The sequence below is a fragment of the Symphodus melops genome (genome assembly GCF_947650265.1).
Source record: "Symphodus melops genome assembly, chromosome: 18".
NCBI lineage: Eukaryota > Metazoa > Chordata > Actinopteri > Labriformes > Labridae > Symphodus > Symphodus melops.
In genome coordinates, this window is record NC_136708.1 from 14,466,448 (window position 1) to 14,480,897 (window position 14,450).

The 14,450-nt window shown below is 40.4% G+C and overlaps 1 protein-coding gene and 1 long non-coding RNA gene across 2 annotated transcripts in view; both read right to left on the reverse strand.

The window, feature by feature from the left end:
- Positions 1-14,450, reverse strand: part of LOC306839840 — a 102,912-nt gene that overhangs the window by 17,863 nt on the left and 70,599 nt on the right. The window lies entirely within an intron of this gene.
- susd5 (sushi domain containing 5) lies at positions 571-9,928 on the reverse strand. Its single transcript, XM_079368759.1, has 5 exons — positions 9,580-9,928; positions 8,105-8,282; positions 5,095-5,204; positions 4,669-4,857; positions 571-3,628 (listed from the first exon to the last, which is right to left on the reverse strand). The coding sequence occupies exons 1-5, from the start codon at positions 9,665-9,667 to the stop codon at positions 1,719-1,721; spliced, it is 2,475 nt and encodes an 824-aa protein (XP_079224885.1). The 5' UTR covers positions 9,668-9,928; the 3' UTR covers positions 571-1,718.

Genomic DNA, 14,450 nt, shown 5'->3' on the forward strand with positions numbered 1-14,450 from the left:
TAGTCTTATGTCTAACTCTTTCATGTATTCCCCCAGTCCAAGATCAATGTTATCCCCTTTTACCTTAATATAATGTTATTGAACAGGGCAAATAGAGCAAGTAAAGACAAATTAAAAACAAAATGTTCGTTATTTTGTTAAAGGATTAAGCATTACATTCATTATTATCGGGCTTCATTTAACAAATTATCGTTAAATTAGATTATACACATATCACGATGTGTTGTCCTGCCCTGGTTTTCATCCAAATGTTTTAACTAACCCATTACTACTAAATATTTAGAAATATAACGAGAATATTCATTAAATACTCTTCATTTAAATGTATACTATAACAATGCAGGTTGATACTTTTGTTTTTCTCTGTTTCCATGGCAGCACTACAATGTTTGATCTTGGTTAGTTTGACATCCATCAGCAAATATGATGCACTGCTGACCGGCGCATTGCACGGACCGGAGACAGACAGACAGACAGACACACACACACACACACACACACACACACACACACACACACACACGCATGCATGCACGCATGCACACACACACACGCACACACACGCACACACACACACACACACACACACACACACACACACACACACACACACACACACACTGCGAGTCTCCAGTCTTAATGGACACCCACTCCATATCTCTCACCAGTAAACTGTCAAAAACCTCGAGGCAGAAGACTTCAAATGATTCAACTGCCAACCTGCTGTCTCACCTCTTTTCGCCTTCCCTCTCCTCGCTTACTTCTCTGCGAACCTCTAATTAAACCCTCTAATCTGTTCCAATCCTTACTGTTATCATTCATAACCAGGGGCATACTTGTTTGAAAGTAGCCAAGTAACTTATTTGGACTACCTGCCCAAATCTGAGATATTCTGAGGTGCACTGAACTTCACAATCTTGTCGTGGAGTTAAATGTTATCAGTGTGACCCTCGATCAAACAGAAAAGGTTGAGAAGAACAACAAAACGTAATCAGTATTGAACAAGCAGTCAACAAAAATAACGAGAGGGGCTGGTTTAGCTCATTTCACGGATGCCCCATGACCAATTCCTTAATGCAAACGTCAATGGTTGGACTCAAGGCATGCAGCCATTTTGCACATATCATCCTCACTATCTCCTCCCCAAATTCCCTGTCTCTTCGGCTGTCCCAACAAAATAAGACAAAGGCCAAAAAAACAACATAAAAAACAGGACACAGAGAATCTTTACCACAATAGTTTTGGAGTTTAAAGTCTTAGTTAATATATTCGAACAGACAAGGCATGCCTTCTTGTGGTTTTCTTACATGGTCATGTTCTTATAATGACTGTTTTTAGTCTCTGGAGTTGAGTCCAATCCAGACACAGCCCCCTTACCTGTTCAGCTAAGTGTTAGAAAATAGTGGGTAGTCATAACAAAGATGACTAAATGTCCTTAAAATGGATGAATGGGAGAAGCAGAACTGCTACAATCTTGTTTGATTTCTCTATGTTAAGCCTCATGGCACCCTGTTTTCCACAACAGCACATGATATGTTTTGCCTGTCAGAACAGGGCTGTAGCAGATCTCATGTTATTAAGTACCCAAAATCTTCACTTCTGCAGGATTTTCTAGCACGATAAAGAGCTGCGTTTCCTCTTAAATACATCTGAATCTTTCAAAATCTCCCAGAGGTCTCTGCCCTCTTTCAGAGTCCTTCTTTATTTACCGCTCACTCTTACACCTTTTGCTGCATCTCTATCTGTTGGCCCTGCCTGCTCTGGCTCTGACCCTTCCCATTCATCTCATACATTGAGCTCTTCTGCCTTTGCCGTCGGTAACACCAAACTCCAACAAGGACTACAGCAGCAACCATACACACCACTGCGATTATGGCTGCGACTGTAGGCCCTCGGCTGGAAGAGCTTGGAGGAGGAGCAGTGCAGTTCTCCCCTGTACACATCACCTCCCCCATTTCTCCCTCCAACTCATCCCTCTCACCGGTCTCGCCAGGGAGGTTATGCACAGTGTGCCCCTCCATCCCTTCAGTGAGTATTTCGCCATCATGCATTGGTGGAGCTGGGTCTAGGTCCAGGAAAGGGTGCTCAGTTGGGCCGCCAATCCAGGGGTGGGTGGGAGCTTCCTGTTGTGTGTCGTAGTCAAGTGTGTCAGGGTGTGCGGGGGAATCTGAGGGCTGTGAAGTTGCAGGAGTAATGGTCAAGCCTGGAAACATCTCCTCTAAACCCCCTTGTTGTTCTACGGACGGGTCAGTATTAGACTCATGGACCTCTGGTAAGTTTGTGTAAGGCACAGGTCCACGAATATCCACCTCGTTGGGTTTGTCTGTTGTCCTGACGACTGTCCCCCTCTCTCTGTCCTCTGCCCTTAGTGTTTCTGTTGTGGAATCCCCATTTTCTGATTCCACCTGAACAACAGGGTAGCCGTCCAACCAGGTATCATCTGTGGTCGTCTCTTGTCCTGTCACCTTCTGAGTGATGTTGTGACGACTGTCTTTTGCTATAGAGAAAATAACATGCTGATGACCATCATCGATCTCTTCCTGGCTGTCGTGATCGTCGTAACTATCATGGTCATCGTGTTCATGATCATCATGATCATCATGATCATCGTGATCAGGGTAGTGGTCATTATCATCATCCTCAGGGCCATGATGCTCCTCACGCTGGTCATCGTCATGGTCATCACGGTCTGGATGTTCCTTTGAGCCATCGGGATGTTGTTGATTGTCTTCATCATGATCGTCAGTTAAATCTTCATGATCTTCGTAACTCTCACGTTCGTCGTATGTATCATCTCGATCATCGTACTCCTGGCTGCCGTAGCGAACACGATCTCGCTCGTCCTCATGTTCGCCCATGTCATAATGGTCGTCGTGATCGTCGTGCTTTTTATTGTTGTCCCTTCTATCATGTTGAGCTGGAACGTAATGTTCCACTTGATCATCACGGTCATCTTCTTCCTGGTGACTATTTGGGTCATCCTGATCATCGTGGTGGCTGTCTTCATCGGCATCCAGGTCGTCATGGCTCCTTTCGTTATGATCAGCTTGGTCATCTTCGTCTTGATCACCATCATCTGGCTCATGATCATGGTCGTCAATATGAGCAGGATGGTGGTGGTGGTCCCTTCCTTCTTGGCTCTCCTGCTCTTTGCTCTCCTCTGATTGGGCACCCGAGGCTCTCTGAGTAGTCTGTGTGACTAGATTAGTGGAGACAGGACCCTGCTCCTGAAAAGCCTCAGATGGGAACCAAAAGAGGTGTTTCTGGGATAGTAGGGACACAGGTGCTTGCGTTGCTGGAGCTGCTTCAGTTGTAGCCACTTCCCTCCTCTCCTGCTCCCACTTCGGATGGCCTATGAAGTCCTCAAGTTGCTCATGTCTTTCTACTCTTTCAATGTTCCTTCCAGTCCCCTCTCCATCCACATTATGCTCTTCACGTTGGTCTTGATGCTCTTTCTCCAATATGACACTGAAACTTGTCTCTTGTGGCTCCTGAGTTGGGTAAACAGACACATGGACCTTCTCAAACACCTCACCATGAGCCTCTGCTGGTTTTTCATGGTGATGTTCCACCTCTCCATATGAATCTGTGAACTTATCCTCGTAGTCTATATGACCTTCCGTCTCATCTGTAGAAACACAAGAACAGGTTTACTTCACTGGATGGATCTAATAACGTAAGTCAAATCAAAAAGGCATTTGTGTGGACATGTCAAAGACAACTTTCAGATTCTGACAAAGTTGTACTTTCTGGTAAAAGAAAGCCAAAGCCAAATATTTTGGATTGGGACCATATAGAGGAATAATTAGACTGTGGAAAATTTACTTATTTGCTTTCTTACCAAGACATGAGACATTCGATTGTACTAAAGCAGTAGTTCATCCAAAATTAGGCTTTATGGCCAAGCCTAAAATTAAGATTGTAAACCAGGGGAATCAGCTACTCTGTCCGAATGCTTAGTGAAAAATTAACTTTCACAGGGGTGCTGGATTAGTAAAGTGGTTAAAGCACTCGCCTTTTAGACAGAGTCTACAGCCCTTAAACCAGTGACCCCGTGTTTGACTTCAGCTCTTTGCTTTTTCTGTATTAAATCTCTATTTCTATCTCTAATAGGCCAATAAAATGCCATTTTTTAAAAATCTACTATTGCATATACATTCTTATGAGTTGCTGGATATGTCTCTAAACAAAGTTTTGATGAAAAGTTTTGTTACTGATTTCTCCACTCTGGCACTGTTGTCTCATTCGATCCTCTTTTGACCTCTCTTATTTATCTTGGAATAGTTCAGGAATCACTGCTCTTGAGCTCAAACTTGACTCAGACTCTGTAGGCTGACTATAGACACAGACCTAGCATACCAACTTCGTAGACGATTACTTCCATCTTCTCCCCCAGCTATGAACCCATCTACACTATGGCATGTCACACTGAGGTGTGATGCAGTCATTTTCATCCTGACTCACAACTGAGGCTCTGTTTTCCAAAGCCAGGAATCAAGTACCAGTCACCTAACAACAATGGAAGCTAACAAGCAAGAGGTCGAGCTTAGACTGGGTCTCCCGTTTGGGTCAAAGATCAAAGCTTTAAAGAGGACAAGAAAAAAGGGGACCTTTCGCTTTCTGCCTTTCAATTTATGTCCAACAAAAACAGTTTAAAGGATTTCTTACCTTTGACACAAATCTCCACCAGTCCATACCACTCTCCACAGCTGTCGCACAGCAGGCTGAAGGCCCTGTGTCCGCTGGGCATTACATACCCTGGCACACAGGTGTAGAGCAGTTCATCCCCCATCTCATACCCACTGTGCCCCTGTAGCTGGGCATTAGGAAAGGAAGGAGGGTCCCCACAAGGTACACCTGTAAAAACCAAAGACCCTTGTAATTTAAAATCAAAATAATCCTTATTGAAGAGTAAACATTGCTATTTAGTGTTACAGATGACCATTGGTGGACAAAGTACCCAACTTCTTTACTTGAGATAAGTGGTTTGAGGCTGAAACAAAGGTTTTGATGAACAAAGAAATGGAATCCACTCGTATCCCGATCACCGAAGTTATGGATTCATACATTCAGTACATATGTGTGTTTACTGACCTCTGTCTTTAATGCAGAAGGCGTTGAGGTGCGCAGCATCTTTTGTGGCGTTTTCTGTTCTCACGTCCACTGCTTTAAGGGCACTGCCCACAACATTACACACTGTGGTCCTAGAAGACAATATACAGATAGAGAGATAGATTAAAACATGTCTTAGGACTTCTTGTGTGCATACATACAGACAGACTTATATATGGGTCCGAATTTTTTTGGATTTTCACTCATACAAAACATACAGGCATATTAACTAGGGAAAAATAAATTTAATTATACTCAACCACATTTAGTTTATATCCAATGGGGAACTTTCAACCTGCATTGGTTTTGGCGCTTCCAACAATTCTTTATTGGTGCAACCACACAAATACCCATTAACAAACAAAAATGATGCCAAAAGCATGGAAGGTAAAGTCAAGGTCTGGATCATGAATTGTTCACTTCTTAATTTGGTTTGATTCAACAACATCCAAATCTTTTTCTATCTACTCTTTTACTTTAAGTATTATTACTTTTACACAAGCAAATGCATTGCACGGCACTCTTCCAGCTGTGACTTCACCCCTGGTGAAGGTAAAGCAAATGGAAACCTGAAAACACAGTGTCTATAAAGCAGCAGATCTGGTGTATGTATGTATCCTGGTAACATAACGTCACACATACAGATGTATACAGTACTGTGTGTCCTCTTGGTCACTCCCTGATTAGTTTCTTACTTAAATATTATCACAGCATGACATTTGATTCCAGGGGCAGACATCAGGGCTCAGGCATGCGGCAGTATCAGCACTTGTAACCAGTGGCACAATATTATCTCACTGGGCCACATTACAAATAGATGTTCCCATGCTGAAGCCTTAACTTAAAGCCAGCTTCATAGAGAACAATGATAACATTAGGGCCGTGATATAATGCACAGTCTACAGGGACCAAATGAATAATGTCTGCAAGCTGCAGGGGCAAAAAAAACTGCTGAGTTAAAAGTCTATTTCTGGTTGCAGCATTAAGGTTTATAGCATCATTAGCCCATTTGTCAAACAAAAGCAGTTGATAAGACTGACTCAGACTTCCCAGGCCAGTATAGGCATGTTCCCATCGTGGCTACTGACATACATCAGAGTTTGGCTGAGATTAGAAATGTAAAAAAAAATGCAGACATATCACACCATTTACTGTATAAATAACAGGTTTGATCTGTAGGAATGACAATCAAGCGTCATGAAATGAAAAAAGATGTGACACAGGTTTGTACTGTTGTTCTACACGTTTGTGAGTGTGTGTGTGTGTGTGTAAAAGTGTGATCTTGACTTAATCAAAGCAACAGTAATTGCAAAGAATTTGACTGGCAGTACATGGAGACTGCGAGAAGTGGTGTGAGTCATGCTGCATGCCTGTGCCATGCTCACTTCAGCTTATAAGGACAAAAGTCAAAAAGGGAGAGAGAAAACTGGGCAGACGGACAGAAACCACCAAGAAAACACTGAGAGAGAAAAAAAACACAAACACTGTTGTTACACTAAACTGCAGCTCATACAGGCCTTTCTGTGTGTTTCTATGTGTGCGTTTTTGTGTCTGTGTGAGAAAGAGAAAGTAACAGACCTATCCTACTTCGCCCCTCACCTAACATGACACAACTATAAGTGGAAACAAATCCCAATGTGTGTTTTTATGTACCTGAGTGTTAATTCAGACGAGATGTATTATTGTGTTTGGTTACCAGGGTCACAGATGGATGATTGACAGGTAAGAGGAAGACGTTAAGGTAGGGGAGTCTTTTTGAGTAGCTCTTGATATTACGCAACAGACCTCAATATTATATCATTGCAGTCTTTGTCTTGTAACAGCAAAATATTACTTCCTAGTTTTAGGAGGTAAAATAAAATCAACCCAATGTTCAGGTTTCTGTTGCTATATAACCTCCTTATTGTTCTTTCAAGCCAACCCCATTTGTAAACCCTGTTTTTAAAGGTTCTGTAAATGAAGTTATTTTAAACTAAAAAGCAGATAAAACTTTAAAATCTAAAATGCGCCTGAAGATGTAGGCTAATGAACAGGGTGCAGAAAAAAAAACGAGGGGAAAAAAATAAGTTTGAAAGCAAAAGAAGGCAAAACAAACATTTGAAAGAGAGAGCATGTTGTGAAAGCCATGAGATTCTGCAAGGCCTGCACATATTTTTCACACAAAACTGATAGTATATTTCTATGAAAACATTGATTTATTCAATTAAGAAGATGATTTAAGAATTTAAAGATGTAACTTGCAGGCCCTTACTTAGAAATATTCAGATGAGAAAAGAACATATTTTTGTGGGCAAACTAAGAAATAACACATTTTGTTCATACACTGAAAACTATCAAAAAAATAAAAACATTGCCAGAACACCACTTTTCAGGACTTCAGTATATACTTCTGTCCAACTCTGAAAAGCATGAGCCAGTGTAATACTGAACATTTACACAACGGGCTTGAAATAACCCTATAGGCTTTAACATGAAAAGCCTGGTTGTAATATTTCTGTCTATCCTCTGCCATAACTACTGGGGATACCAGTGTCAATCAAACACCTGAATAAAAAAAATGTACTTCTTTACCATCACGCCTGTCTGTTTCTGTCTGTCTGCGGATGCTGAAGGCTGTGTGTCATGTTACCGTGGAGATGAGAGGTGTAAATGGAGGCAGTTGTCGACATGACACCCCGGCTCAGAATTCCCTCCTCCTCCAGGAGGGAACAGAAGAGTCTTTCTCCCTCTACTCGTCCGTCTTTCTTCTCTCTTTTCCCTTGAAATGTGTGACCCTCGTCTTCTATCTTCCCACTCTCTCTGTAAGTACCGCTGCTGCCTTCATTTTCATCCGTTCATGAAACCTCCATCACACACACCGAAGGGTATACACACACCAAGATGACCTTTGATCTCAGCAGAAATCTCAGGTCTCCTTTTTTGTGCCTTATAACAACTAAGACCCTAACGCACAAACATACACCTTATTATAGACAGATGCTTCTTTTCTTACCCCACTGAGCCTCCATAAAGCCACCCACGGGTGCAGGGGGAGAAGAAGCACTCTACCACTGCATGATGGAGCTCCTGCGCTGATGCAAGACGGGCATGTTGAGAGGCACAAGCCCGCTCGGCATCTCTGAAGCCCTGCAGGCCAGAGGAGTTCCTCAGGTTCAACACAAACACTCGACCTAAGAAGAGAAGAAATGTTTGAATACCTTTTCTCTTTATCTCTAAATAGGCTTCATACATTTGCCCTTTGAACCTCTGGGTTCTGACTGTGTCTGGAAAGTATTTTTATAATATATTGCTTGCCTAACCACATTGTACAGAGAACTCAGAAAACTATATCCTTTCAGTCAACTTGGCTACATTTACATCTATATGCCGTTCCTTTTATAGTTGTAAATGGAAATGGTCTCTCTTTTCCTTGTTGCAAAATCAATTTAAAAATATGCATTAGTTTAGGATAGACATTTAAATGCAATTTGGTTGCACTTGTTTGGCTACTTGGAGTTAATCTAAACAGGAGTTTTATTTCAGCATTGGATATTTATTCTGCATACATTTTCTTGCCAGTTTTCATTGTGCTAATAAATAAAATCCCGGAATTTCCACAAACACCAAATTATGACCCTTTTAAGCTTAACAGTATAAGCAGGTCATTATACACAAATAGATTAAAAACAAAAATCTTGAACTTTTATATATTGATACCGTTTTTAAGTAGATTATTAAAATCAAAATCAAACACAAAATCCAAGAATGCTTCCTAACTAAGGTAATTTATTACCATGTAAAATTCCTGTTGAATTTCAGTTTCATACAAAACAATATTGACCCCAGCAGATGATTCATTAAAATGCATGATATAAAGTATCACTCTACAGTACATTACTGCAGCAACAAAAATGACATATCAGTATCTGACTGAAACAGACGAACCTCAGGGTACAAGTAATCCAGATGTAAGCGTCTGCTTTATCTACTCCCTGTTGGTTTATTGGCGACAGGTGTGATCAGTTTGCTTCAATGCTCGAGCCCATTGTCACTGTCACTGTCAATGTCTTCTCGTGTCGCCTATACGGTTAAAAACCCTGACACAAAATTGCATCTATGCTTCTTCACCTTTAGGGGTTGAGACATCGAAATATGTGACCAAAAGATAATGTTTTGATTGATTATTTCATTATTGCGCCAGCATATCTACAAAGCACACCTGGGCAGAACTGGCTTTTTGGATGAGATAACTACGTTGAGGGTTTAAAAAAAGGGCTATAAGGGAACTTGCTGGCATGAGATTTTCAGGCAGCTATTTTTGTAAGGCTCTACATTCCCAAATGTTAAACAAACTTAGTCGAACCTATTTTGTATTCCATTGTAAATGTACAATTATGTTGGAGATTTATTTTTCGCATGCAATAAATGACATTTTTTTGTCACTCAGTCTGAAATCATTTTCTCAAATGGTTAAAAATATGAACTTACCATCTGCATTTACAACAGAAGTCACCAATAGACAAGCCAGGAATCCAAAGGGCAACTTCATTGAAATGTTCCTGCAACGATCCAGCATTTTCACGCTCTTAACTGCAGGGAAATCTAACTTTTTTTGTTTGGAAAAAGTCAGCAAAAAACTTTTTTCTTGATGTCTTTTTTTTGTGTGTGTGTCCGCCAAAATACTTTTATTCTTACGATCTTGAAGGGCAAAAAATGATGATAGCGCGCAAAGTACCGCTTTTTCTCTCCTGGCGGACGGAGATGGACTGAGCAGTAAGAAAGGTGAGCGTGTTGACAAGTGAGCGTGATGACGGAGAGAAAGCGGTCAGAGAGGCTCGAGAGCGGGGCGCAGTTTATCTCCCCAAATAGTCGCCCTCGCGAGCAGATGAAGCGCCGGTGTGAAAACTCGCGCCTCCTCGTTAGTAAATACGTCACGGCTCAAAATCTTAACTGCTTCTTCAGAGACACAGAAAGAGCTGCTGCTCAAGTGTCCATGAGCAAGAAATGGGAGCATCAGCCGCCCATTACATGTGAGCTGGCGTGGCTAAAAACCTCAGCCTCCAGACACTGCCGAAATGTAACTGTAGGCCTATTGCTCTTAAGTGTGACATACTGGCACTGCATTGCTATTTAAAGACAATTTGGCTAATTAGGAACAGAGCACCAAAAATGGAGCTTATCCTTTGAGTATTAAATCTTAATTAAGGTGAGCTGTCCTTTCTGCTTGGGCCAAACTACCCTTCATTGGTGTGTGTGTGTGTGTGTGTGTCCCATTTGCTGAGGAAGATAAAGATGGATGACTAAAGCCCATAGAGAGCTTTTGCATTGTTTGAGTGAATCTGCATGTGAAGATAACAGGACCAACCCACATACCAGTCTGTATTAACATCAATGCACCTAAAGCAACATTGAAACATGAAACCCATATAAATCAGAATTAAATTGTATCATTGTGTGCACTTGCTCTGCTTTGGTATAAAAAAAATATTGTTCTCTTGTTGGCCTACTCAAGTTTAATTTACATTTGCACATCCACACATTTGCATAACCATCAAAGGCAAATGAATATGCAACATTTGTAATATGACTGCTATTTTGGCCACATGAATAGCAAGTTAAAACCTGACGTTGAAAATAGTCTAACACCCAATGTCGAGATGGATGTTATCCAGCTGTCATTCTAAATTATTTCCATGGACTGTAATGACAAGACCGAGTGACGTGATCTATTGGTTTCTGAAGTGCTGTTTTGGAAGCCTAACCGTAGCGGTCGCCATATTGGAAATTCTGACCCTAGTGAACTTTCGGTCAACCTAAGAGCAAGCAAGGAGCTGCTGAGGTGGGAATTAATCTTCCTGACAAACTGCTACAACATGGCAGCTTACAGTCGAGTCCAGGACATCCCTAATTGTGCATAACTCGAAACCCTCATAAATCAAAACAGGTGAGTTGTCAAAAAATGAACCCCAATGACAGTGCTATTTCAATAACACATTAACAAATCAGACCAATATAAATGTTTGTACCAGGCTGTAAACATGTTCATTTCTGTCGTCAAAATGAAAATTTTAATTTGGGATGTGTATTACACGTTCTCATCTTTTAGAGCCGGCCTCTAGTGGACATTTGGGGAACTGCAGGAATTTGCACTTCAGTATTGGCTTTATGTTTCAACAGAGGAAAAAAAAATCTTTAAATAGTTCAGTTTAATATGAAGAACAAAGGTTACTGTCATGAAGGTGAAATGCTTTAATGTAAACAATTTACATTTTGCAGTTGAAGAGGGCTGCTACAAAAAAATACTTCAATAACTTCAATAACTATTGAACATATTTGAAAAGCCATTATACATTTAGAAAAGAGCAAATATTAAAGGGTTGCTAATGTCTCTCTTACTCTTGTTAACTGTAATCAATGTGTATGTAAACTCAAATAAAAAACAACAGAGCACATTTTTGAAATGAAATAAACATTGTAGGGCTTCTTCAGGGAGTGACACCTTTAATGAAAAATCACACTTGTCCATATCTCCACATCCCACCTTTCCATTTTCATTATTCTCCATGTTCCCTCTTCCCCAGTGGAGACATGCTGCTGCTGCTGCTTGTGCCCTTAAATCCCTCCCTGATGTTTCTCCAATTCTCGGTTTTTCTTGGCCACATTTTTTTTTCTCCCTGCTCTCATGCACATGTCATACTTTTTACGTCTTGATCAGAGGGGTCTGAATAGATAGGTGGGTATCCTGACTCAGGCGCAGAGGTCTATTTCTGGAGAGGTTTGAGGGGCCAAAGAGGAGAGGGGACTGAGATGGCAAGGAAGAGAGAGACAGTGATTCACACCTGTACTATTTCAGAGAAGCTGGTGAGAATTATGTTTCCTGCAGGTGTCCGGTGTGTGTGTTGGGGGGGGTTTACATCCAGAAACATAACACAGGTGTGTTATCTCATAGGACTAATAAAAAACATCCATAAGGCTAGCTGAGTTCTGGAAGTAAACACACTTATAATACACAAAACCACAAAATTGAGTATGTGTGAAACCAATGATTTCCTATGTGAGACATGCCCTGTCAGAAAGAGTGAGGTGTAGTGCAGGTGTGTGGTTGAGTCACAGGAAATCAGTGGTCATTCTGGGGCAGCCCAATAGAGCTGGTATAATCTCCCTGTAAACAGCCTCCCTTAACCTTCAGGAGGTGGGGTTTAGAAAAACAGGAAAAGCTTTCAAAATCAAGAGTTGAAGATTAAAGCAGCAGCAGAATTCATTTGAGAGAAATAACTGATTGCGACCGTACTCTTTGTTGTATTATTTTCAAAGTCCCAATATTGATTGACCATGAACACAGCGCTAAGCAACGTTTAGCAAAGTGATGGTGGCAAGAAAAAACGTCATTTTAGCAGGCAGACATCTCATACAGAGCCAGACTCCTGTTGAACAGCCACCTGCTGTAACTGTGTTGGGGTTGAGAGGAGCTATGATGATTAAGACAGATTTGCAGCAACAATATCTGTAATATGAAAACATTATATTAGCAGGAATAAATGTGTATGTAACATACTGATAAGTGTAATTGCAAAAAATGTGCAACTATAATGATAATGAAATGGGGAGGACTGATATAAGTAATTATAGTAGTTAAAATCAAGCAGCTCTTAGATTCACCTTAACATTGATATATATGTATAATGTATGAATAGTTGTGACAGTTGGAGTCAAGTGGGTCCACAGCTGCAGACCTTTCACACCGACGATCCAAAAAACCGTTAATGTTAGGGCATAACAAAAGAAAATAATAAAGTTCGATTATATCATTTAAACAATCAATGATGAGACTTGACTGAAAGTTGTTGCCAAACAAAACATACACCTTTTACTGCACACTTACTGCTTAGTGTATGTCTCCATTTAAAGAAAATGTAAGAATAATTCAAATTTTATTTGAGAATAGATGTCTGTCTTTGTGGAACAGAAATTGCCACAATCTAGACATAGGCAGTTTATGTAGCCTATGAAGTCTTAACCAGTTTTCTGGTGGCCTGAGGTATCGGTATTAAAGTTAAAAGTCTTATAGAGTGCTGTTGAACTTTTTATCAGCAGTCATCAAATTTCTCTTGCTCAATCAAATAACTTGATTGAAACCATTTTATGTATAAGTACTTATCCTCAATAAAAACCTCCCTCATATCCTTGTGAACATACTGTACCACCAGACAGAAGACTGTGTGTAAACTGTGTTGAACAGAAATGCCCTCGCTTGATATAAGCAGCGTCACTGTGATTAACAAGACACATTCAACACTGAGCTGACAGCCACAGCAGAGTCAGAACCAGACGAGTACCGAGCTATTCAAAGAACTTTGATAATTAATTTGACTTTTGATGAGAGATTGTTAATAACCATGCAATGTGGTGAGATGCTTCGGCACAAGGATTGAAATTGTGACACAGGCAGATGGAAGTCGGCATTAAGCGTTATGAAATGTTTGTGTTGAAACTAGTTTGAACCAAGTGTTTTTGCTGAGTCATGCCTGTCCTTATAGATCAAAACAGTATAGTAGCTTCAGTGATAATCCATCCAATAATTATTACATGACTGTGTCTACAGAATTCAACTTGTTTTGTGTTGTTTACATACATTGTCCTAAAGGTTGTTTTTCATACATGTATTTGTGTATTTTTTGCTTTTATTTGATAAAGCCCATCTTCTCCCATCTGTTTCTCTCTGCATTTAAACATTTATACTGATGCCACTATTCATTGGTCAGGCCGTGTTGTGTGGATACTTTGTTACTTACTGAATTTTGTGGTTTACTTGTTTTTGTGCTTGTCTTGAGGTTATAGTAATGATAATAATGAAAAGGTTTGGCTGAGTTTAGAAAGCAGTCTGTTCATTTTATTGCAACTGGATAAGAGTTTCCTGTCTTTGAAAATAAACATGACTTCAGATTATGCTGAAAAAAATATACACTCTCCTCTCCTGTGGTCATCTATTTATTGATCTCCATATTTCACTGTGTAGTACACATTTTCAGTTCTTTAAAACTTTGAATGAGTCAGAGGTGTGGAAGAGATATGGTTATAGTTATTGGTGGCAAAGTTCTGGGCTCACTGGAATATCTCTTGAGAATCACTAGGGATCCCCTGTCAATGTATAATAAACAATACCTGCTTCAGAATGTGCATTGTCCAAAATAACAGTTTTACTTTCATATAAGAGTAAAAAGTGCGATGGTCCCATTGTGGTGGAATTAGGTAGAAAGGCTACATATTCGACTTAAAGAATGGCAAAAGCTTCAGCATACTTGCTAGTTTATAGTGGAAGAGTAAACATAATCATGCGAGATGAAATGGGATTAGGTCTG

Excerpts from the sequence above, each read along its gene's own strand:
- susd5 (XM_079368759.1), bottom strand. The coding sequence starts at position 9,667 with ATGCTGGATCGTTGCAGGAACATTTCAATGAAGTTGCCCTTTGGATTC. Across the intron at positions 5,205-8,104 it reads CTTTATGGAGGCTCAGTGGG|GACCACAGTGTGTAATGTTG; the intron begins GTAAGAAAAGAA and ends ATTGTCTTCTAG. Across the intron at positions 4,858-5,094 it reads CTTCTGCATTAAAGACAGAG|GTGTACCTTGTGGGGACCCT; the intron begins GTCAGTAAACAC and ends TGGTTTTTACAG.